Genomic DNA, 26398 nt, shown 5'->3' with positions numbered 1-26398 from the left:
CAATACTCCATATTAACCTCATTGAGAGGGGTTTGGCGATGTCTGAGACACTGTCCTATGACGGTTTTGAGAAGATTTTGGCCTAAAATGTGTTTTTTTTTTCTTAACTCCATTCATGGTGGAGGGATAGTGAGACAGTGGTGAGGTGTGCAGTTGGAGTGACAAATGGTTTCAAGGTGAAGGTAGGGTTACATCAGGGATCAGCTTTGAGCCCCTTCTTGTTTGCAAGAAGTGATGTGGTGATGGAAAGGTTGACAGATGAGGTCAGGCAGGAGGCTCCATGGACCATGATGTTTGCAGATGAAATTGTAATCTGTGGTGAGAGTAGAGAGCAGGTGAAAGAGAATCTGGAGAGGTGGAGGTTTGCACTGGAGAGGAGAGGAATGAAGGTCAGTAGAGGCAAGATGGAATACATGTGTGTGAATGAGAGGGAGGCAGGTGGAAAGGTGAAGATGCAAGGAGTAGAGGTCGTAAAGGTGGATGACTTCAAATATCTTGGGTCAACCATCCAGAGCAATGGACAGTGTAGAAAAGAGGTGAAGAAGAGGGTGCAGGCAGGATGGAGTGGGTGGAGACGGGTGTCAGGGCTGATGTGTGACAGAAGGATAGCAGCAAGAGTGAAAGGGAAGGTTTACAAGACAGTAGTGCCTCCTGATATGATGTACGGTTTGGAGACTGTGGCTCTGTCTAAAAGACAGGAGGCTGAGCTGGAGGTGGCGGAGATGAAGATGCTGAGATTTTCGTTGGGAGTGACAAGGATGGACAAGATTAGAAATGAGCAGATCAGAGGGACAGTGAAGGTGGAGCAGTTTGGAGATAAAGCCAGAGAGGCCAGGTTGAGATGATTTGGACATGTGTTGAGGAGGAATAGTGGATATATTGGTCAAAGAATGTTGGAGATGGAGCTGCCGGGCAGAAGGAGAAGAGGTAGACCTCAGAGAAGGTTTATGTATGTAGTGAAGGTGGACATGGAGATGGTTGGTGTAAAAGTAGAGGAGGCAGTGGATAGGGCAAGATGGAGGCAGATGATCCGCTGTGGTGACCCCTAAAGGGAGCAGCCGAAAGAAGAAGATTCATGGTGGAGGGAGACATAGGGCGGCTTGTGGCAAAATAGTCCCCAAAGAAAACTTATTATTCCAGATTTTCCACTATTTTTCCATCATCAACAGTCCATATTAACTCAGAAGACTGGTGTAGGTTCTCAGGTGGTTCTAGATAGACACTTTCTTTACTATCTGTGTTGTAGTCGTGGCGACGCCTGGTTCCCATCACCACCACTGTAAAGACGTCTGAACCAGTTCACACCAAAATACTCCGAATGACGTTGTTTACTTCTCAACCGTTTAATCACATGGATTGTGTGTTACAAATGAGCGGCGTTCCCCTTCAAACATCACAAGGTACCGTTATAAAAGATGGAAAATATCGGGGTTACGATTTTTCTCGATATCGCCCGGTCCTACACACCCGCCATGTTTTGTTGTTGTTACTATTGGTGACGTAAGCAGGTCGAAGCCGCGCTCCCATTGGCTAGGAGCGGGCAGATTTCGCGCCATTCGGGTCCGCGAGCACTGTGGGATAGCAGCCGGAGGCCGCCGCCACCGCTTTGTTTATAAACACATTTTAAGAGATTTGGTCTTTTTCCGACAGCAGCGAAATGAGAGGAGACGAAACGGACTCCGAGTCTGGAAAATCGGACGACGGTGGCTCGATTCGGAGAAGCCTCGACGCGCTCTGTCAGGAGCTGAACATGGACGAGGAGACGGCTTCGGAAGCGCTGCAGAACTTCACCGCCGTCTGGAACACCTACACTCTGGAGGTCTGCGGCTCTCAGATCGATATATTCACTAATATCACTAATATTACTAATATCACACTGTCAGATTAACCCTAGGACTGGCTATCCAGGTCTGACTACGCAGCCGAGACTGTAGGAGAGGCTCAAGAATGCTTCTCGCTCCAACTCCCCGTTCCACCTTAAAAGGTGCAGCAGTTCCTCTCTGGCGCCTGTAGGCTCGGCAGGCGATAGATTGGAACTGCTGCCCCATTTAAGGTGGAACGGGGAGTTCGAATCAGAAGTCGACTTCAGTTTCGTTCGGGCTGCTTTTAAGAGGTGGATTTGGTTTAATCTTGGACTAAATTGCAGTGCCAACGTTGCTTTGCCATTAAAGCAGTATTTAGACTAAGTTTAGGCTCAGTCTATGTCTTGGAAAACACACAAGGTTAAGTTAATGAAGCTGAAATGTTAACAGTGTGCATTTGTTTTGGTATTAGCTTTGTAGCTAACCCTGGTTGGCTAACAGAGCAGGGTTTTTCAGTTAAAGAGGAGATAAGCAGATTTTTTCAGCATTTTGAGGCTGAAGTGTGAGATGTAAACAGAGAGGTTCAGGGTGGTTTTGGTGTGCAATGATGTTGACTGTGATTTAACTTGGGTTTCTTTACAGTGGTGATGATAGGAACCAGGGGTCGCCATGACTTTTATTTATTTATTTATTTTTATTATTATTATTTTTTTAAGAAATATGTTTTCTTTGGGGACTATTTTGCCCTTCATAGCTTTGCATATATCCCTCCATCACAAATAGCTTATAACAATAGATTTAAGGCCAAAATACTCATAAATTAGGGGCAGTCGTGGGCTGGAGGTTAGGGAGCTGGCCCTGTGATCGGAAAGTCACCGGTTCGATTCCCAGTGCCGGCAGTCCATGGCTGAGGTGTCCTTGAGCAAGACACCTAACCCCCAACTGCTCCCTGGGTGCCGTGGATAGGGCTGCCCACCGCTCCGGGCAAGTGTGCTCACTGCCCCCTAGTGTGTGTGTATTCACTAGTGTGTATGTGGCGTTTCACTTCACGGATGGGTTGAATGCGGAGGTGGAATTTCCCGGTTGTGGGATTAATAAAGTATCACTTAACTTAATTGTGAGGGAGCTTTTAGAGGGGGACGTCTGGTTCCTATCACCACCATTGTGAACAGATCTGACTCGGTAAGTTTATCTAGAACTGAGGACCCTGTTTATATTAAGGACCCTGTTTATATTTCAACTATTAAATTGTGCGCAAATTTTGAAAAATCTGTGGAGTTCCCCTTTAATAATGCCTGCAAGCCACTGGTCGCTGATAAAAGTCGTAGTAAGAAGCTTCAAGCTTATCTGGGGTTGAATGTCCAGTCCGCTCCTTCTGGTCGTGGACGTCTGTGCTGTCTGTGTATCACAGACCTGTAATAACTCACGTTTAGTGTTAGGACAGGGTCTCAGACATCACCAGACCCCTGCCCCCGAGTGACTTTGTTTACATTCTAATGATTAAATTATTCAGAAATCAATGGAATGACTTCAGCGTCCACTAGACTGTAGTGACATGATGTCAGTCTAATTGAAGATCAAGTTATATCAGTCATTTTCCTGGACCCTGTGTGGTTCTGATGTTTGGTAAGTGTCACATGCACATTAGCTATGAAATCAACTGGAATCAAAACAACCTAACGTCAGTTATTACAGGTCTGGGACATACAGACAGGACTTACCTCCACTACCAGAAGAGGAGGACTGGACATTTAACTTGAGTACAGCATGACGCTTCTTGCTATGACTTTTATCAGCGACTAGTGGCTTGCAGGCATTATTAAAGGGGAACTCCGCTGATTTTTCAAAATTTGCGCACAATTACGGGCAGCACGGTGGCGTGGTGGGTAGCACTGTCGCCTCACAGCGAGGAGGGCGTGGGTTCGATTCCCCGGCCGGGCGACCAGGGTCCTCTCTGTGTGGAGTTTGCATGTTCTCCCCGTGTCTGCGTGGGTTTCCTCCGGGTTCTCCGGTTTCCTCCCACAGTCCAAAGACATCCAGTCAGGCCAATTGGATGTGCTAAATTGCCCCTGGGTGTGAGTGACTGTCTGTGTCTGTCTGTCTGCCCTGTGATGGACTGGCGACCTGTCCAGGGTGTATCCTGCCTTCCGCCCGAAGACTGCTGGGATAGGCTCCAGCACCCCCCCGCGACCCTGATGGAGAAGCGGCTTAGAAAATGGATGGATGGATGCGCACAATTAAATGGTTGACATGTAAACAGGGTCCTTAATCCGAGTCGCTCGGTGTGAAACGCTCAGTTCTAGATAAACTTACCGAGTCAGATCTGTTCACAGTGGTGGTGATAGGAACCAGACATCCCCCTCTAAAAGCTCCCTCACATTTATGAGGATTTTGGCCTAAAATGTTTTGTTATAAGCTGTTCATGATGGCGGGATATATGCAAAGTGTTGAGGGGCAAAATAGTCCCCAAAGAAAACATATTTCTTAAAAAATAATAATAATAAAAATAAATAAATAAAATGTCTATATCTGTGTTGTAGTCACGGCGATGTCTGGTTCCCATCACCACCACTGTAAAGGCGTCTGAACCAATTCACACCAAACTGCTCTGAATCCGTGTTGATGTCGCAGGGATTGGATTATCCAGAACTCTTGAGAAAATCATTTCAGGCAGCCTTAATGTGAATTGATTTCAGGGGGATCTCGGAATAAAACCCTCCAAGGTAGGACTTTTAGAGCAGAGAACGTTCTTTGTAGTGGAGGTTATTTTGGGGGTCTTTTTTTATTGGTCCATTCATCATTAAATGTCAACTTAAGGTAAAGAATATCGGGAATTTTGGAATTATGCAAAAAATCAAATATAAATGAAATATGTCACTGCTGTCGGAACAAAACCTCGTATCTCCATTTTTGTCATTTTTCAGTTTTGGGCATAATTTGAAAAAACCTGTTGCTGTTTACGTTGTGTGTGAATTTCGTGATTACTGGACTTAAAGAAACGGCTCAAAATGACTTGGAACAAAGTCTGGTTCCAGTGACTTCCATTAAAAGTAAAGTAGGTTTTTTCCTTCTCCTGTAAAGTTACTATTTTGGAGACACAATGTTTTTGTTCCAACAACAGCGATATTTAATATGTAATAATATATTTAATATTTAATATTTTTTTATGATGGAAAGTTCTTGTACAACAGCGATGCTGTATTTAGGTGAAGAGTTAACTGAACAGACAGCTTGCATTTGGAGATTATACTGTATTTTTTCTGCACGATTATTTTATTGTTTTGATTTTTTACTGAAATGTGTTCCGGTTTTATGACGGAAATAACATGACACACCTTTACTGGAGTGTCATAGCACAATTTTGCGTCACTCATTATGCTAAATAGCCAGTTATTTCTTACTTATTCTTTATTACTTGATTTTTATTTGGTTCTTTTTTTTAATAGGCAGATTATTTTCCGTTTACAAATTAAAAATGCTGGTTTGGCTCATTAAAGCACAAACGATGGCATTTATAATCTGATTTTGGCTAACAGATGAGCCAGTCCGATACTGTGGATTGGATCGACACTAATACTGGCTATTTTAAACCATATTAAATCATATATAAACATGATAAACATCGAAATCGCTTTGTGTTTTAATGAATGGAACAGAAAGCTTATACGTGTAATAATTAGGGTGGAAAGATTCGTCATTGGATCGAAATCACAGTTAAATTCGCACGAGCTGCCTTATTTTATTAAAGCCTGCGTTATCTTGTGGGGGAAGTTGGGCCTTATAGCACGGAGCTTGTGACCTGTCTGTAGGTAAATTAGACCAATCAGAGGCAGCCAAACCTCCATGTGTTGTGACATCACAACCACAACTGGCTCACTGTTTTCAGAGTTCAAGCCTAAACCCAGAAAAAGTGGATATTCTTGGACAAGAAAACAGGCCTGAACCTTTTATACCTTCTACATAATAATCACCAATAATATTTCCATCTCAATATCAGTCAGAAAAATCGCAATTAGGTATTTTCCCCAAAATCGTTCAGCCCCAGTAATCACTATAAATGATGGTGCTACAGGCAAACTTTAATCAGCAAGCCTGAAGCCTGCGGCCGCTGTTTGTCCCTGAAGCGGCATGTCAAAATAAAAGCCCGGTGTAGGAACTTGCCCTGGTCTTCTGTTTCCTGCCCTTGCTGTCACTGCCTTAGACGTCTCTGTGCCCCTGCAGCAGCGCAGAAAGTGAAAGGTTATTTAGAGGAACATCATGTTGTGTATTAGGAACCGTCAAACTGCAAAGACAGAAACCGCTGAAGCTCTAAAACGGGTTACTGATGTTAGCAGCGTGCTTTTATTTTGTGATTTCATTTCTATATATACACCAATCAGGCGTGACGCTCTGACCACCTTCTTGTTCCTACGCTGATTGTCCATCTTATCAGCTCCACTTACTGTATAGCTGCACTCTGTAGTTCTACAGTTACAGACTGTAGTCCATCTGTTTCTCTGATACTCTGTTACCCTGTTCTTCAGTGGTCAGGACCCCCATGGATCCTCACAGAGCAGGTTCTATTTGGGTGGTGGATCATTCTCAGCACTGCAGTAACACTGACGTGGTGGTTTTGTGTTAGCGTGTGTTGTGCTGGTACGAGTAGATCAGACACAGCAGTGCTGCTGGAGTTTTAAACACCGTGTCCACTCACTGTCCACTTTATTAGACACTCCTACCTTGTCGGTCTGCCTTGTAGATGTAAAGTCAGGGACACTGGCTGGATATTTTCGGTTGGTGGACTGTTCTCAGTCCAGCAGCGACACTGAGCTGTTTTAAAAACTCCAGCAGCACCGCTGTGTCTGATCCACTCAGACCAGCACAACACACACTAACACACCACCACGTCAGTGTTACTGCAGTGCTGAGAATGATCCCCCACCCAAATAGTACCTGCTCTGTGAGGGTCCATGGGGGTCCTGACCACTGAAGAACAGGGTAACAGAGTATCAGAGAAACAGATGGACTACAGTCTGTAACTGTAGAACTACAAAGACCAGCTATACAGTAAGTGGAGCTGATAAAGTGGAGGTGGTCAGAACGTCTTGCCTGAATGTTGCTGAGTACATCAGGTTTACTTTCTGTTTATTTCAAATTTTAACTTTTTAAAACTCTTGCATCGTTCACCTTTATTTTATTTATTTCATTTTCAGTTTGGTCACTTGTCTTTAAATTATTTTGAGCTGCTGCAGGTGTGAAATGTTCCCTATTAATACAGTTTTTTCTTCTTCTTCTTTGTATTATTATTGTTATTGATCATATTTTCCTGTATGATCTAGAATTTGCTGAGTGTTGTGTCTCTCTGTCTCTCTCAGGGTGAGGTGGTCCACTGGCTGGCCTGCTCTCTGTATGCTGCTTGCCGAAAAGGCTCCACTCCCACTGTTGGGAGAGGTCTGGTGGAAGGCAACTGCGTCTCCCTCACCAGGATCCTCCGCTCCTCCAAACTCAGGTAAGGAGAACTGTATATCTGTAGGTTATTATTTTTTGTGCTTTTAACCGTTTGCTTTAAAGTGGAATTCCACTGGTCTTTCAAAATTTCTGCATAATTAAATTGTTAAAATGTGAAAAGTCGTTCAGAGTCGTTTGGTGTGAAATTCATCATAGTGGTGGTGATAGGAACCAGGCATCCACCTCTAAAAGCTCCCTCACAGAAAGTTACTACAAGAAAGGCTTATGAATTCACTGCCTGATGCCTGAGACACTGTGTTTACATGGACTCCATAATCAGAATTGCAGAAAATCAGATTTTGTCCAGTCAACACGTGGAAATGCATTTGAGTAATCAGATCCTGGGGATACACCGGGTCTAAATAGCCACGTTTACATGCAGCCTAATAACTCGACTAATAGCCCAATCGGAATACACTACGTCTTGTCTGATTGAGGCAGTTCGGAATACAGTTTCTGATCTGATTGATCGAGATGGGTAATCCTGTAAATAATCCGTTAAATAGAAGAACAGCATCCGTGTAAATGCCTGTATCCGATTACATTCCCTATCGGAAGGTTTAAGTCCTTTCTGCATGTGCGTCGCGTCATAGTGAGAGTTTATACCGTTCAACACGGCGGAGCAGAAACTTCATGTTTTGATCTTTAAAAGACGGCGGTGGGACGGACGTCCAGAACACGACGTCTTCCTCTCGGCCTTCTTTAATAAGGACATGTGAAGGACGTTTTCCTGAGTCTGACGTCATTTTAAAGCAGTAAAAAACAATCACTGCTCACTGCTGCTCATCTCATTCTGACTGGACCTCACGTGATGCTGGTTGTCATGGTAACGTCTACACTAAGCGGTTCTCTAGGCATGTGCGTCATTTTGGATCTGATTACTTGCAGTGAGCGTGTAAACGAATATTTTCCATCAGATTGTTGAGTAGAGTGAGAATAAACTCCTCAGTCTGAATCTGTAAATCTCTGCATATAAACACCGAGTCAGACAGTAATCAGATTTCTGCTTCACAACTGGCCAATGAATTCACCGAACAAGACGTGATGTAAACGTAAAGTAAGACTGAAACTTCATGTCACGGCTCTTTTTTAAAAACCATTGGTGACGCTGGTCGCTTATTTCCGGTACCGCTGTCTGTTTTCGCACATGCTCAGACTGAGAAATGTGAAAGAAATCAGAGTAAGAGTTCACAGCACTGAGAAATCTGATCACTCAGCTAAAATCCAGCCTCTTTATCAGATTTTAAAATGAGATTTTTAGACTTTACTCCGCTCTAAGAAATCAGAGCGTGCTGGTGTTTTTCCAGACGTTCTGAGAAGGTTTTTGCCTTAAACTCATTGTCCATTTACTGCGTTCGTGACGAAGAGGTTCGTCCTTTACGCTCCGTGTGTTTATTCTCTTTTCAGTCTGATCCAGTTCTTCAGCAAGATGAAGAAATGGGCGGACATGTCCAACCTCACTCAGGATTTCCGGAACCGCATAAGCCACCTCGAGAGGAACTTCGAAGTATCGACTGTGATTTTCCGTAAATTTGAACCAATATTTTTGGACATGTTTCAGAATCCTCAGGGTGAGCCTCCTCGTCTGCCAAGAGGGAGGAAGCACAGGTGAACGGTCTCTGCGTTAGAATTACTGTCTGTTCATATTTCGTTTCTGGTTTTGTTGCCTCTTCTGTTCACGCTGTTGCAAACACAGCTACTTTGCAATTTGGGTCCCCCTTTATGTTACATGTCTGTAATAACTGTGTAGTTACACATGAATAACAGGCGCAACACTAACTTCTGATGATTTAGTCAGTGTTACAGATGGTTTACAGAAGTACAGCCTGTGTAATTACACATGTGTATCAGCTTCAGTTTTGCCTCATGTAATAACACAAGTGTAACTTCTGCAGAGGAGCTTTCCTGTAGTGTTAAAGTGACCGATTATAATAAGTGGACAGTTCCTGTGTAGCTGATACACAGGTACTGTGTAATAATGTAGTAGTAATATAGAAATTGCTTTAAGATAAGGGAGCATCTGCTATACTGTCATAATTTTTATATATATATATATATATATATATATATATATATATATATATATATATATTACACACACACACACACACACACACACACACACACACACACACACATACATACAGGGTGAGTCAAAAGTCACAGGACAGGTTTCATTTTATTTTATTATTGATTTTTATCTCTGGGGTCATCTCAAACAAGTTGTGTAATCACAAGGTGTACTGCTGTAATAGTGACAATCATTAGTAGTTACATTGTTGTTGCACATGTCCTTCACGTGTAACTACACGGTTATTAGAGACAGTAAAGTCGGGCTGCGATTTGAAATTTGCTTATTTTGAATTGCATTGCTATCTTCTAGGCGCCTTCCATGCCACATCAGTGATGTCTTCAAGTTCTGTTGGACGCTCTTCGTTTATACCAAAGGTTAATCACCTTTTCCTTTACCTGCTTATGTTGTTCATTTCTGAAACACGTTGTATGTCCAGAAGTTTGTGGACGCCGGTTTGTCTAGTGTTTCTTCTGAAATCAGTGATATTAGACAATGCATTTTAACTCATTTTGATATTCAAGTTCACAGGTGTCAGTTTAACTACAGGAAAGGAGGAAAATGAAACACTTGGGCTAAAGGATTGCAGGGCTAGAGCTTTGACTCTTTAGGTGGCGGCAATGGTTTTCCACAAAAATATAGAAACATGTGGAGAAATGCACTTGAAAACATCTCTCTTAAACTCCTTGGAACCACCGGTCGTTCCAAAATGCACTTGAGAACATGCTTTTTAATGCAGCCTCTTAAACTCCTTGTCTCGTTTTTCATAACTTTCATATTTCATAAGCTTCATTCAGAAGGTGGGTGTCGTATGAGGCACCAGTGAGTAACACCAGTGTGATCAAGTGCATCTTAAAGTGGCTTAGTCCACTTATTAGAAAGGGTGTCTGGATACCTGCTGGACGTACAGTGTGCATGATGGTTCATATTCGCTGCATGTAGTTCATAGACGTTGATTCAGTGTGCAGTTTCCTCAAAATCCTGGTCCAGTGTATTGAAGCAGTGCTGTTTTAATGATCGAATGCAGGTAATTTCCGTATGATTGGCGATGATCTGGTGAACTCCTACCATCTCCTCCTCTGCTGTCTGGACCTGGTCTTTGGTAACGCTCTACTCTGCAGCAACAAGAAAGACCTCATCAATCCACACTTCAGAGGTAATGCTTAAAGCCATATGATTAAGTTTCACTAATTCATTTCAAGCTTCATTTCCAGCCAGAAAACCTGACATGCATCTTACACAAGTATCTCCTTTCCTGAAAGACAACCGAACACAGAAGGGACCTACTTCCAAACTTTCATTCATGCAGAACTAAAAAGTTTTTTTTCCCCTCAGACAACAAACACATTTTTTCACGGTTAGTTTGGTTTTAGTGTTACTGTTGGGTATCTAATCTATAATAGCAGAGGTATGCATACATGCAGTGTATGGTCAAAAGTATTGGGACACCTACGGGAGCATTTTTAAACCCCGTTCTAAATCCCTGGCCATTAATATGGAGTTGCACCTCTTTGCAGCTCTAACAGCTTCCACTCTGGGAAGCTTCTACATGATGTTGGAGAGTGTCTGTGGGAATTTCTGCCCATCCTTCCAGAAGAGCATTTGTGAGGTTGTGAGGTTAGACGCTGATCTTGGACAAGAGGCTCTGGCTCACAATCTCTATTCTAGTTCAGCCCAAAGGTGTTGATGGGGTTGAGTTCAGGGCTCTGTGAGGGTCACTCAAGTTCATCCACACCAAACTCACCCAGCCAGGCCTTTATGGAGCTGCTTTGGTTACTGGGGTTCAGTCATGCTGGAACAGAAAAGGTTCTTCCCCAAACTGTTCCCATAGAGTTGGAAGCATAGAATTGTCCAAAATGTTTTGGTGCTGAAGCTTTAAGATTCCCTTCACTGGAACTAAGGGTTCTAGACCAACCCCTGAAAAACAGCCCCATATCATCACCCCTCCTCAGCCAAACTTTACAGCTGGCACAGTGCAGTCAGGCAGGTAACGTTCTCCTGGCATTCACCAAACCCGGACTCGTCCATCAGACTGACAGACAGAGAAGCATGATTATTCACATGCTCCTCAGCTCTCTGTGACCCACTCTATAACTTTATGTGGTCTGAGGCTTCGTTGCTGAGTGGCTGTGGTTCCTAAACGCTTCCACTTTTCAATAATACCATGAAGAGTTGATCATGGAATGTCTAGAAGGGAAGGAATTTCATGTAATGACTTGTTTAGATTAACCAGTTCTTTCACTAATATATGTGTAAAGGCAGGCTGCCTTTGCTTGCTACCATCACGAAAACGAAACAACAATATCTTGGTATGTTGGTATCATGGTTTACTGATATAGATGCTCTGAAGCTTCTTGAGATTCAAGCTTCGTAACCTTGGAGGCTCACGCTGTAATCCCCATGTGTGAAACGCCATGCAATCCTGTCCGGCTGGAAAAAGTATTTAAATTTTCTATTAATATTGGCCCGTTTCACTATGTGCTGCGCTACGGTCCCCAACATGCACTGCAACGTAATGTCCCCAGACTCTCCTACCCCGGCAGCAATCTGTGGGACAGCGGTTACACCTCAATTCTACACAATTCTGCCCAATTCATATCACCAAAATGCATTGCAGCTGCAGTTTAACCAGCATAAACACTTAACTTTAGCCCAGCAGCTCAGAAAATGGACCTAAGTATCAATGAACTAAGTATTGATGAGCACCTGGGGACATTTAAACTTTGAATATTTCAAGTGTTCATGTAATATTTCGAAGTTTTCTTCAAGTGTCTGTTTTACTGTTGATGTTTTTGCATATTGTAAATAAACAATGGCCAGTTTGGGTTACAGCACAGCATTAATTGAAATTGCAATAACCCTTTTTTTCTCTGGCTGACAGATTTGATGACATTTTTAATATGGCCCTTTTACTGGTTGAGCCTGACTCCCCTGCTGTGATCACTGTGCTGCCATCACTCCACTTTCTCTCTTCTTTTCTACACATGCCACAGTTTGAGCAAGAGAAATGCATCCCTCTCTTCTCTCCAGGTTTGCCGAAGGATTCTGGAAGCTCAGAAGAGGCTCCTTGTGTGATTGAGAAGCTGTGTGAGCTGCATGATGGTCTAGTCGTAGAGGCAAAAGGAATAAAGGAGCATTACTTCAAACCCTACATCCGACGGCTGTTTGAGAAAAGAGTAAGCAGACGCTGTTTTCAGGCTCACAAACTGTCCTGTAGTCAAACCACGCTTAGCGTTGTGATCTGAGCCGCTGTTTTCTGAAGAGATGAATATAGACGTATAGCTGCTGATGCGTTATCACTTTATATCAGATTCTGAAAGGAGATGAAGAGACCCTCACTGAGTTACTGGACACCCCCAACTTCCAAGATAATAAGTAAGCAAGAATTTTTTTTTCCTGCTGTTTTATTTTTGTTTTTATTGTTGTTTTATTGCACTTTGGATGCTGTGTTTGGGGGCAGTCATGGGCTGGAGGTCAGGGAACCGGCCCTGTGACCGGAAGGTCGCTGGTTTGATCCCCTGAGCTGACAGTACGTGACCGAGGTGTCCTTGAGCAAGACACCTAACCCCCAGATACCGCTCCGGGCAAGTGTGCTCACTGCCTCCTAGTGTGTGTGTGTGTGTGTGTTCACTAGTGTGTATGTGGTGTGACTTAATCTTAAAATGTACATGCGTGTAGCAGAGTGTATCTCTGTGTTTATCCAGTAAAGCCATAAACCGTGAGTACGAGGAGTACGTCCTGACCGTGGGGGACTTCGACGAGCGAGTGTTTTTGGGGGCCGATGCAGATGAGGAGATTGGCACCCCACGCAAAGCTGCCATCGAGCCGCCTTCTGGCCAACTGTCAGCCCGCATGCAGGTGGAGAACAACCTGCAGCAGCACTTTGAGAAGGTACCGGAACTAATACTGTTACTTAGAGACGCACAGATGGCTGATGCCGTTAATATCCGACACGTCTTCTGATTCCGATTCATAAACATTTAGAAAATGTAGAAATTGGGACTAGGTTCACTTGGATTGCTGTTGCAGAGAAATATAACATTTATATAACCTTTATTTAACATTTCGCGTTCATTTCTGTAGTAAAAGTGCAGTAGAATGCAGATATGTTATTGCAGTAACCCAGCGTCACCTAAACGTTCTGCTCTTCTGGAGTTTAATAAACACATTATCAAATATCAGTAAAAATATTGGTCTGATATCAGCCAGTTCAGAACGGATGCTAATATTGTCTTAATAGGCAAATTCCTGATAATCCTGATATGTCTGTGATCTATTCGTGCATCTATACCTGTTACCAACACTAAAGTGCTGGCCGTTCATTATATAATAGATAGATGGGTAGATTGATCACTTTATTAATCCCAGCATTAATCCCAGTGAATTACAGCAGCACAACGTTCAGTAAAGAGCAAAACAAAAGCAAAAATATTATCGTAAGGTATTATACAGATGCATAAATAGAAGAAGAAGATATCTAATAAAATATACTAAAACACTGATAAAATATAATGCACAATGCAGTGGTGCATGTCAGGTCCAGTGAATGAACCTAGTGACTAAACAGTAACATACGTTAATAGTGCATATGCATGGATGTATAAACAAAGTGGCAGTGCATAGTAAAGAGCAGAGCTATGTAATGTCCAGACAAGGTGTGGTATAATGATCATTTCATAATTATTATTATTATTATTATTTTTTTTTTTTTTTTTTTTTTTTTTTTAATGGACTTTATTTGGACAGTTCACTTTACATTCTTTTTTGATACTTAATTTACTTTCAATGTACATTCCATTGAATAAATTGACTAAACTGACCATTTTCTTTACTCTAATCCTAACCTTAACCTCAGTCTAACCCAAAACATAAATCCCACCCTAACCGTGGTCCAAGTCCTAACCGTAACCCCACCACTGTTTAGAATCAACCAAGTTTCAACAGGCAGTTGGTGAAGAAGTTGAACATGTGTAGAGAATCTATAGGGGACTGTAGTGGACTATCCAAATAAAGTGAGACCTTTTTTTTTTTTTTTTTTTTTCTTTCTGAAACTGAATTTTAATACTTTTTCGCAGTCTTGAACTTTTTGCCCTTTTTGGTACAACAATAGTGATGTGAGTTACTACCTTCAAACAGATTTTCTTCAGATTCCTGGAGTTGCATTTGAAGTTCTGTGTAGATTACAGTAAATAAATTGCCCCAAGTTGATAGTCGGTCCTAACCAGCACGACAGTTTTGTGGCCATAGCCGATGCCAGTTTAAGGGGCTGAAAAGTCAGATAATTGATATGGTCCAGCATAATTTTATGTTGTTTTACGTTTGAATTTTATACTCCTGTAGTTTATTGAACTGTGTTTTATTGACTGATGTGACATGAAGCAGCGATAATAAATAAAGGTTGTAACACGGGGGCGGAGCTTCCCAATGTTCTTCACCGTTTTTGTGTTATTTGCCACTTGTTTTTCTCAGCTTTCATAATCAGTTATTTACATAGAGGTTTTATCTGTTCTAGTAAGCTGTTCTCATGCCAAAGATGAGGTTTGAATCCTTTTACATGTGCTTATCAAATCAAAGCAAATCAGATTTATTTGTAGCGCTTTTTACAACGGATGTTGTCACAAAGCAGCTTCACAGAATTCCAGAGAAGACAGTTTTAACCAGAATGTTAAAAAAAATAAATCAAATAATTTAACCATGATGGTGTTCAGTCTCCAGTTGAGTTTGTATTACTGTCATAATTGTGTGTCGTATGTCATCAATTTGTTCAAATTGCAAGCTGCTTAAGTTGACAACTTTCAGCACATCACAAATACCGTAGATTGTCAATATTGGCTGATATTATCGGCCATTTGATATATTGATCAAGCCCTGATAGGTTGAAGTGGCATTCAGTAGTGTTTTGTGCGGTTGGTCTTTGGAAGTGCACTCGTGCAGCGGCTTTACCAGCATTACAGACCCGTCTGTAAATATGAACATTGAAATATGATTTATAGTCAAGACAATTTTATTTATGACTTGACTTTAAAACTGGACTGTGTGGTCACTCCTGCCATGTGTTCCTTTAATTTGCAGACACGCTCCCTGGCTCCTTCGACCCCACTTACAGGTCGGCGGTACCTCAAGGAGAAAGAGCTGCTTATCACACCGGTCTCCTTGGCAACTCAGAGCGTGAGTCGACTGCAGAGCATGGTGTCCGGCCTCCGCAACGCCCCGAGTGATGCCCTGCTGCAGATCTTCAAGTGAGTGTCCATGTAATAGGGGAGAGCAGAGCGCAACCTAACACCAACCAAGCTGAATAAAAAAAATGATTTGAACAAGATGAATCAGTTTCTCATACGAGCAACTAGGGCTGGGCGACATGACTGTACATCAATGTAAACTGCACTGATCAGGCATAACATTCTGACCACCTCCTTGTTTTTACACTCCTTGTCCATTTGATCAGCTCCACTTACTGTATACACTATATTTCCAAAAGTATTCACGCATCTGTCTTCACGCACGTATGAACTTGAGTGAGATCCCGTTCTTAATCCATAGGGTTTAATATGATGTCGGCCCACCCTTTGCAGCTATAACATCTTCAACTCTTCTGGGAAGGCTTTCCACAAGGGTTAGGAGTGTGTTTATGGGAATTTTTGACCATTCTTCCAGAAGCGCATTTGTGAGGTCAGAGACTGATGTTGGACGAGAAGGCCTGGCTCACAGTCTCCGCTCTAATTCATCCCAAAGGTGTTCTATCGGGTTGAGGTCAGGACTCTGTGCAGGCTAGTCAAGTTCTTCCACACCAAACTGGCTCATCCGTGTCTTTATGGACCTGCTTTGTGCACTGGTGTGCAGTCATGTTGGAACAGGAAGGGGTCGTCCCCAAACTGTTCCCACAAAGTTGGGAGCATGAAATTGTCCAAAATCTCTTGGTGCTGAAGCTTTAAGGGTTCCTCTCACTGGGACTAAGGGGCCGAGCCCAACTCCTGAAAACACCCCCACACCATAATCGCCCCTCCACCAAACTTTACACTCAGCACAATGCAGTCAGACAAGTACCGTCTCCTGACAACTGCCAAACCCAGACTTGTCCATCGGATTTCCAGATGGAGAAGTGTGATTGGTCACTCCAGAGAACTCGTCTCCACTGCTCTAGAGTCCAGTGGTGGCGCTTTACACCACTGCATTCTACACTTTGCATTGTGCTTGGTGATGTAAGGCTTGGATGCAGCTGCTCGGCCATGGAAACCCATTCCATGAAGCTCTCTACGCTGTTCTTGAGCTGTTCTGAAGGCCACATGAAGTTTGGAGGTCTGTAGCGATTGACTCTGCAGAAAGTTGGTGGGTCATTCTCAGCACTGCAGCAACACTGATGTGGTGGTGGTGGTGGTGGTGTGTTAGTGTGTGTTGCACTGGTATGAGTGGATCAGCCACAGCAGTGCTGCTGGAGTTAAAAAAAAATATAACAGCCAGTATCAAAAGGGAACTGTTGTGTCCATGTAGAGGCGTAACTTTAGCCTAGTCTTTCTCTCCATCCATTTCTCCTTCTCTAGATTTGCCGACTCTGACATTGAAATACTTTAGAGGACAATTCATTACTTATTGTGTTTGTGTTTATGTTTATTTCCTCAGGGCTTGCTCTCGTGACCCCACTGAGACCATTTTGAGTCGTGTGAAGACTTTTGGAGAGACTTTTAAACAGGGCTACACCAAACAAACCGATGACCTTCCAGGAGCTCATATGGGTTAGATACCTTTTACTTTGAAGGGATGAGGGAGTGAGTGCGGACAAAGTACTTTAAAAGCATAAAAAGCATATAAGCGTGTATCCATACATTCTTTTTGGTTGATGTCAACTATTTTAGATTTTGCTGAGAACCGTCTGAAGCTAGCTGAGATCCTGTACTATAAGATCCTGGAGAGCGTCATGACTCAGGAGATGAAGAGACTTCATGGTAAAGACATGACTGTAAGTTTACTTGGCTTTATTGCAGCCGAGTCGTCCTCATATTGTATTGGTGTATGAAGATGTGGGCAAAAAGTGGGAATAAATGAGATTTTACTCACTATTATATCCGTTTATACCATATTACCCACCTCTTAACTGGTTCAGTTTGTTGTCTTTTGTAATGTCAGGGTTACTTTACATAATTTTGCAGTAGAGATAAAACAAAGCAATTCAGAGCAGTTTGGTGTGGAACGCTTTGTTCTACCAAAACTTACCAAGTCAGATCTGCTCACAGTGGTGGTGATAGGAACCAGACATCCCCCTCTAAAAGTTCCTCGCAGAAAGTTCCTACATGAAATGGCTCTGAATTCACTGCCTGATGACTGAGACGCTGTTTTACGATAGTTTTGAGAAGGTTTTCACCTAAACCAAGCAGAGAGAAGTACGTGCAGGACACTTTGAGGTAAAATAGTCCTTTATTTGTCCAATTTTCCACTAATTTACCATCATCAACATTCCATATAAAACTCACACACGTTTTGGTTCACTGGTGGATTTGCGTAGTGAATAAAATGGCTATTTTTAGTTTATTAATTTTAAACATCTTCAGGAGAAGAATGGCCTTTTCTTCGGTCAGTTTTAAAGCTTGGTACATGTTCAAGAGTCAAAACGGTTCAGCTTCAAACTACAAGAGGCTGCACAGTAAATCTGTGACCAGACAAACCACAGTGGCTGCTGATCCAGACAGGATTCACAAACATAAAGCTCATAGACACCTCACTGGGAGTGAACATATCAATTTCACAGGGCAATTTTAACCCTTCTTGTATGATTCCTTTTGAGGGAGCCTAAATATATGAATTATGTAGGTTTGAACAGCAGTGAAACACGTATTTATGGGTTTTTCTCTCTTTTTCTCATCAGGGGCTGTTGGAGCAAGAAGTGTTCCACTGCTCTCTTTTGGCTTGCTGTCTGGAGGTGGTACTGTTTGCGTACAGCTCTCAGCGAACCTTCCCTTGGATTTTAGAAACCTTCCAGCTCAGGCCCTTCTACTTCTATAAGGTCAGATGTGCTGTGGTCACAGTGGTGGCTGATTTATGTGATTAGTCAACGTATGACCTGCTGAAATGCATAAGAGAATGTGATAAAATTGTGATGTTTTTAAGTTCAGCTGTAGTCTATTGGCTCAAACGTCCATGTGAAACTGTATGAAGTGTTTACTAATTGCATCTCGCATATATTTGCCGTCAAACGCTACAGATTTAAAGCCTTTTTTAGGTTTTTGTGGTACGGGGTTACAGATTTCAAACGCGTGTGTGGGGTGGTGGTGGTGGGGCTGAGGGGGCTGAAAGATTAATCATTTTTATTTAAGCAGTAGAAGCCGAGAGGGAGTGTGTTGTCGTGAAATACCATCCCGGCTGTGATTCGGTCGCCGTAGATCATCACAGCCGTGATGTTATTGGTGATAACTCACTCCTCGAGTGTCTCTACTGCTTTAATACAGCAGTTAAATAAATACAGTAAGAAATGAATAAACTGGCCGTGAACGCAGCGTTTAATATGTTTTAATGTTCAGTTCCTTCCTCCTAATTAGAGCTCCTTAACGAGCAGCTTGTTGCTACGTCAGAGTAACGAGCTCCGCCCACTCGCCGCTCAGCCGGCAGTTCGTTCTCCAGCTCCTTACACTAAATTCCCAAACTGTCGTCACCACTGAGCAGCTTTTCAGTCAGCAGCTGTGACAGAAGAACCTAAACAACCTGGAATCAGCCAGAAATGAACCCAACACCATTCGCCAGACGTGTCTGATCTTTAGAGTCGGACCAGATCAGACTGAGCCATAAAACTGACCCAATATCAGGTTCAGCTCAGTTTGGTCAGTTTCTCCAGATCAGTATTAATGTTGTTTTGTTCCAGCCGGTCTGTAAAGCTTCTTACAGCCCGTTTAGTTTGGCGAATGGTGTTGGGTTCATTTCTGGCTGATTCCAGGTTGTTCAGCTGTTCTTCTGTCACAGCTGCCGACTGAAAAGCTGCTCAGTGGTGACGACAGTTTGGCAATTTAGTGTCGTCTCGTCTTCAGAGTCGGACCAAATCGGCTGTCAGTGAAATGTGATCTTAACAGTGTACGTTTTCTGTTTGTGGCAAAGTAAGAAGTAAAAACGTTCAAATGGCTTGAGCGACTCCTACAGCTGTCAGAGTCATTGCTTAGCAACAGCGTCTCAGCGGAGTGATACAGTGTTTGTGAAAAACCCGTGATGCTATGGTGAAATAGTCAGAACGCTGCTCAACCAGTCAGGTCGCCTGGCCGGGACAAACTGTTGTATCACAAACAGAGTGCATTTTTTAAATTGTAAGAGCTGCATTTTTTTTTATATTATTTTAAAGAAGTTAATGGACTACATTAGCACCGTCTTGCGTATTACGTGGGAAAATTTAACCTAATTACTCAAAGTTTGTGAACTGCCTATAGATGAGGGAGACCAATCGAATGCCTCCATATGTTGTGACATCACAGCCACAACTTACTTGCTGTCTGGCGCACTACATTCAGGGGTCGAGCCTCAAGCTGGAAGAAGTGGATATTCTGGTCTTATTGGCAAAAAAGCCTGAACCTTAATTTATAGAAACTAACTGCAGTCGCAATATTAGTCAGAAAACTCGAAATTAGACATTTTCCCCAAACAAAAACGTGTCTATCTAAAATGTTGAAAACAGAATAGGGTAGGATCTTTTTTTTTTCCTTCATTTCTAATGTCAGTAAATGTAAAGAGGTTTTGTTCCAAGTGATTCTGGAGCATTTCTATTGGTTCATTAATCATAACATGTTTTTACTCAAATGTGTAGAATATGAAGACAAGTATTAAGGACAGCTGCCAGATTCATATGATGTAGAGAAATAAGTGTGTGTGTGTGTGTGTGTGTGTGTGTGTGTGTGTGTGTGTGTGTGTGTGTGCGTGCTGCAAATTTGGTCTTGTTTTAATAAAAATAACATTGAAATTGTTCCTCTGCAGGTGATAGAGGTGTTTATCCGCTCTGAGGAGGGTCTCTCCAGAGACATGGTCAAGCACCTGAACACTATAGAGGAGCAGGTGTTGGAGAGCAGGGCTTGGACTAAAGACTCTGTACTGTGGGAGGCTTTACACAACGCTAACAATAAAGTTCCCACCGTAGAGGAGGTGCGTATATACACACTCACATCCAAAGTAGGAGACTAGTAAAGGAATATGTGCACTAGTACCCTATACACAACTTAAATAATGAAATAGAGCAGTGGAAAATATAGTGGTGAACAGGCAAGAGGAGACTCCCCAAATCAGGGCCTGGTGTAGTTTTCCAGATGTGTGTGTTTTTTTTTTTGTTTTTTTTTTTTGTTCGAATTTTCCAGTTCCGCCTTAAATGGAGCAGCTGTCACATTCTGGTGCTTCAGGCGTCAGAACTGCTGGACTATTTAAGGTGGAACGGGAAAGTTAGCTAGCCAGCTACCGAGACGTTAGCATGTTATTAGCGTTTTTTATGTTTGTTATGAAGAAAAATGACCAAAATCCCCTGAAACGACATTAAACTAAGATAAAACACTGGACATTGTAATATTTTAACAGAAAATTCTCACATTTGAGGGTTCGTTTGGCCTCTTGTGCTCCGTCTTGCCAGTTTTTCTTTTGTTCTCGTATCTCTCTGTTTGGAGTCTCTGAAAAACCTCAGTTTGGAGGGTCATGTAGGGCTAAGGGTTCAGTGGTAGGGTCGAGGGGTGAAATGGGACTGGACCTAATGAGTGGCTTCCAGACTTTGCGCTCAAACACACAAAGACAAAAAGAAAAGCATCTCTCTGACATACGATTTATGGATTTTGATCATCTAGAGTGCATTGAGGACAATATTTCAGTATGTATCTGTGTGTTTTAGGTGAATTTCCCTAGTAGTTTTGACACGGGCAGTAACAGCAGTAGTGGTGGCCCCACCCATCTCCCTCTGGTGGCTCTGTCTCCCATCATCCACCCCCGCCTCCGAGAGGTCCGCACTGGCCTCGGCTCCAGCGCTCGCAAAGGTACCCTGCACTGCTCCACCCCAGACAAAAGGCTTTAAGGTGTGCCAGATTGTAAAAGTTCACATCAACTGCATGGAGTTAAGCAAATATGCTTATTTCAGGGGTCGCAGCCCAAATGTTAAGAAGAGCCAATCTGTCCTTTCAACAATAATGAAACCACCTTGGGAGCCACAACATTTTATATCCATTTTATTGAAGTAACATTTTTCCATCTTGGCTGTAAATATGTCTCAGCATGTGTTGATGTGCTAGTATAGACTATAAAAGTTGATATAAAAGAAAACGCAGACTATAGCTGCTTTTCTCGGATCTCCGGCAAGAAACCTTTCCACACAAGTAGACCAGTTTCTTGTAAAATGTTTCCCAAAGTTAATGTTTTTTTAAGACTCTGCTCCTCATTCTCTAGTTTCTTGTTCTGCATTTCTCGTTCCACCTTAAATGGTGGTTTATGTGCTAGAATGTAACTGCTACTCCATTTAAGGTGGAACGGGAAAATTCAAACAAGAGGCTGGCGATTGAGAAGCTGACTTCAGCCTCAGGGACGCCAGCTCTAGTGACTATAAATGCAAATAAGTCCATTCGTCTCTAAATGATTGTCTTAAGTCTTTTTCTTTTCCCTTTTGCTACTAGCTAGGTGTGACTGATGTCTGCGTTGCTGTGTGACCAGCAGTCTTCGGGCCAGTCTTTAGGGCTAAGGGTGGTGAATTAACAGACTGTAAGACTGTTTATAAATGAGCTCCAATGTTAAAGACAATTTACGCTCAGCTGAGCTTTATTTTGCTGCAGAGGAGGATTATTTTATTTTTTACCTTAAAACCTATGTCTTCCAAGGAGCTGCATATGGCTCTAATAATGATAATAATAATAATAATTCTTTATTTTTATATAGCGCTTTATCAAGGATGCAAAGACGCTTACAATTCAAAGTACATAGATAACACACTTAACTGGTTGTGTTGGAGCCGAGACCACTAGAAGCGAGTCTGAAGGGACCCGAGACTGAGACCAGATTAAGATATTTTTTTTTTAAGAATATGAAAATAAAAAAGTGCACATCCACAAGTATTCGTAATAGATCATTACTGTTAGTATTCATTAGTAATCAACATACAGCGCATATTTATATATATATATAGTCCAAAAAAATTATGTAATAGTCTTAATGGAACTTTACACTATTACTTTTCAAAGCAGTCGATGGTGAGCTTCTTCTTAGTCCCCTCATATTCAGAATGACCACCTAAAATCAACTGAATATGAACCAAACAACATTTATTCATCATTATTAAATGAAAACGCAACATTCAGATCTGCCCTCAGCAGGTATTTGAATTCTGTAACCAGTTAACATTAACAGACAATTAATACCCAATTAAGGCATCAGGCGAAGGTTTGATTAGATCCTCACCTACCAGAATAGTTTTATATTTAAACTGAGAGAAACCAGAAAAGACTTTTATTCTCTTTGAATTGTTTGTTGATGTTCAGTAATTGTAGTTCAGTTTTCAGTGACTTCAGAAGGAGGCATTGCACTCAGCTGGTCTTGAGAACAGTTTCCGAATCCACAGAGTCTTTTATCTTGTGTTCATCATGTATTATGAATTAATTACCATACACGTTGTGTGTCTCTCTCTCTGCCTCTCTCTTTCAGATGTCCCTCCGTCTCCTATCTCCCTCCACGACCGCTTCAGTTCCCCAGCGGCCGGCAGTGCCAAAAGACGCTTGTTTGGTGATGATCCTCAACCTCAGTCTCCAGTGAAGAGGATCTCAGTCACCCCCATAAAAATCATACCCAGCACCTCTGCAGAAGGCAGCCAACATGCCAACACGACTACTGTCCTCTCTATGTCCACCACCAACGGCCAGCAGCTCAATATTCCCTTGCCAGGTACGTTATTTTGTTTTGAGTGTGACGCTGCTTGTGCAGATATTTTTGGGTCAACCACTCTGACTAGGCAAACCTTACGGGTGGGTTTCTGTTTATATCCACCATGTTGAGTTATATTACTGTCTGTAAACACAGCATCATGTCTTGTGGAGCGTTTACTTGTATTATCTGTGACCCAAATCAAGTGCATATGTGTTGTCCTAACTCAAGTTCATGTCTTATTAACATTAAAACATGTAAAAGGTTGGAAACCATGTTTTACCAAGGGCTTCATGCTGTGATTGCATTCACTTAAGACAGCTAGTTAAGTTCTCTAATCAAGGCCCAGTCCCATTTGACCCCTCGCCCCTACCACTGAGCCCTACCCCTCGATTTTCAGCGTTCACGTCCAGGGGTGGGGTGTCCCGATTCTTGTTGAGATAGAGGGGTTGGGCGAAGTGTTGGGGCTTCATGACCCTCCAAACTGAGGTTTTTCAGAGACTCCAAACAGAGAGAGATGGGGAAAAAAGTAAGACGGAGCACAAGAGACCAAAGAAACCTACACATGTGAGAATTTTCCGTTACACATTACGATAACCCACTGTATTATCTTTATTATCTTTAATGTCATTTGTGTATTATGGTCCTTTTCTTCATAACAAGCATAAAAAATCACTAGTAGTAGCTGTTGCCTTGGTCACTAGCTAGATAAATTTTCCTTTTCCACCTTAAATGAGCAGCAGTTACTTTCTGCCATCTCGGCCATCAGAAATGCTGCACGACTTAAGGTGAAATGGGAAAATTCGAACAGTTCAGTTTCATATCACTGAAGAATTAGTGATGGGTGATAATAAATAAATAATTGCCCCCTCTTTGAAGGCGTATGATTCCCTGCTGTCACGGCAGACGGGCAGGGTCGCCTACAGAGCAGCGCTAGTAGCTGTTAATGAAGAGATGCTCTGTTTAATTGAGGGTCTCATTTCAGAGGGAAGATCTCAACCACTGCCCTGTAGCTCAGTAACAAGGGGTTAGAGTGACACTCAAAAACAAGGGGTAGGGGTGAAAATAAGAACTGGGATAAGATCAAGTCCAGTGAGAGAACTGTGGAAAAAGAGGGCTATAAAGGGAAATTGATGTGGCCTCATGGCATTTAGATCTGTTTTTCAGTAAAACTAGACATTAATACATGCCATATTTGAGTTTGTGTGTGGTGGAAATCGTAGCCTCTCTCTGTTGGGGTCTCTTACAAGGTTTGAAAAAGCGCTAAATTAGATTTAAACGTTCTGCAGCAACTGTGGCGTTTACTTTTCTGTCGTTTCTTCTGTTTTAGTTTCTTTTTTGTTAGTGTAAAGTAAAGCAACACATTATCTTCAACAAGAATCGAGTTTTAATGAACTGACAGGTTAATGCCCAAAATACAGTGTCCAGTGGTGCTTTGGTAATAAAGTGAATGCCTCGCTGCAGCTGGAGTCTGCTGGAAATTTCAAGGTGCTTTAGAAGTGGCCTGTCAGGTTTCAGACGGAAAAATAGAAATTTACTGCTTATTTATTTAAGTGTCTGGTAAATAACATTTGCTACATTAACATGCATTTGTATTTAGTGACTGATGAACGTTCCTGCTCTGTTTCTCTTCACAGTGGTCAAAAATGAAATGGGAGGCATCACAGTGATTCAGGTCCAGGCCAGCGATCTGAACCCCCTCACAGCTCAGGTGTTGCTTGCCTCCCCCACGCGAGCGCCTGCTCCTCTCGCCTGCCCGGATTTACAAATGCAGCCGGTCAACAGACCCCGCCGCACCGGCTCCCTCGCCCTCTTCTTCCGCAAGGTGAGGATGAGGAGAGCAGGCTGAGGGGAGTAACAGCCACATGCAGCATGCAGCTCTTTGGTTCTCTATGGACGTTACCAAGACTGGATACTGGCCGATTCCACATATAGTTTGTTTTAAATGAAACAGACTGTGTTCTGTTAACATGAACCTGAAAGGGAACCAAATGCAAATGACATCCGTTCTTTTGTGTTCAGTGTAAATGAACTATAAAGAGCGCTCGGTTCCCTTTCTGGTCCTTTTTTATAGCAATGATTAGATCTCTGGGTATTTTCACGCTTGGTTTCAGTGTAAGAAGTGGACTCAGACTGCTGAGCCGTGGTTTCTGTTGCATATCTGAACAGGCCAAACTAAGTCAGACCCCTCTAAACGGCCCCAACAACAAGCCGAACTAAGAGCACCTCTCGAGAAGGTCTCAGTTTGGTTCGTTTGTACATTGTGAAAACAAAACGGCCCTGGTTCAGTGTACATAGTCACAGTTTTCAGGACTTCAGCAGGTAAAAACAGACCAAGGGTCATTTGATCAGCACCACTTACTGTATAGCTGCACTCTGTAGTTCTACAGCTACAGACTGTAGTCCATCTGTTTCTCTGATACTCTGTTACCCTGTTCTTCAGTGGTCAGGACCCCCATGGACCCTCACAGAGCAGGTTCTATTTGGGTGGTGGATCATTCTCAACACTAATAGAGTGGACAGTGAGTGGACACGGTGTTTAAAAACTACAGCAGCACTGCTGTGTCTGATCCACTCGTACCAGCACATGCGCACTAACACACCACCACCACGTCAGTGTTACTGCAGTGTTGAGAATGATCCACCACCCAAATAGAACCTGCTCTGTGAGGGTCCATGGGGGTCCTGACCACTGAAGAACAGGGTAACAGAGTATCAGAGAAACAGATGGACTACAGTCTGTAGCTGTAGAACTACAGAGTGCAGCTATACAGTAAGTGGAGCTGATCAAATGGACAATGATGCCTGATCTGTGTATGTGACTTTAACCCATTATCAAGCCAAATAGTGCTTTTTACAACAGGTGTTGTCACAAAGACAACACCTGTCTGAGCCCCCATGAGCGTCACCAATGGCAACAGTGGCAAGAATAAACTCTCCTGAGGAACCAAGACTCAGTTCTGTGAAGAGTGACTGATCACAGATTAGTGTTAACAGAGAGCATTACACACTTCTCTAGCCTAACAATAGAATAGTTTGCATTAAATTCCCTGTAGTTACTGAATAATAAGCCTTATTTTGAAATAAACCTGGGTTGTTAAGGGGTTAAACACAACAAGCATTGTTTATTTATTTATTTTTTGGTTGTGTTTTTTACTTCTCAGAAATTCTTAGGCCTTCTCTGAAAGCCCTGTAG

General features: G+C 42.5%; 1 protein-coding gene across 2 annotated transcripts in view; it reads left to right on the top strand.

The window, feature by feature from the left end:
• Window positions 1-1531: 1531 nt before the first annotated feature.
• rbl1 (retinoblastoma-like 1 (p107)) overlaps window positions 1532-26398 on the top strand; it is a 32860-nt gene continuing 7993 nt past the window's right edge. For both annotated transcript variants that reach the window (XM_017718273.2, XM_017718272.2), the window contains exons 1-16: window positions 1532-1819; window positions 7157-7290; window positions 8697-8897; window positions 9673-9737; window positions 10388-10516; window positions 12391-12536; window positions 12671-12735; window positions 13065-13251; window positions 15433-15599; window positions 16978-17090; window positions 17211-17314; window positions 18218-18355; window positions 20302-20466; window positions 21194-21335; window positions 22987-23223; window positions 24840-25027. In XM_017718273.2, the coding sequence (XP_017573762.1) occupies window positions 1658-1819; window positions 7157-7290; window positions 8697-8897; window positions 9673-9737; window positions 10388-10516; window positions 12391-12536; window positions 12671-12735; window positions 13065-13251; window positions 15433-15599; window positions 16978-17090; window positions 17211-17314; window positions 18218-18355; window positions 20302-20466; window positions 21194-21335; window positions 22987-23223; window positions 24840-25027 (2343 nt within the window). In that variant the 5' untranslated portion in view covers window positions 1532-1657. The remainder of the gene's footprint in view (window positions 1820-7156; window positions 7291-8696; window positions 8898-9672; window positions 9738-10387; window positions 10517-12390; window positions 12537-12670; window positions 12736-13064; window positions 13252-15432; window positions 15600-16977; window positions 17091-17210; window positions 17315-18217; window positions 18356-20301; window positions 20467-21193; window positions 21336-22986; window positions 23224-24839; window positions 25028-26398) is intronic.

Source organism: Pygocentrus nattereri, chromosome 26, assembly GCF_015220715.1.
Source record: "Pygocentrus nattereri isolate fPygNat1 chromosome 26, fPygNat1.pri, whole genome shotgun sequence".
Taxonomy (NCBI): Eukaryota; Metazoa; Chordata; class Actinopteri; order Characiformes; family Serrasalmidae; genus Pygocentrus; species Pygocentrus nattereri.
This window is presented reverse-complemented; position numbering and strand designations above follow the sequence as displayed.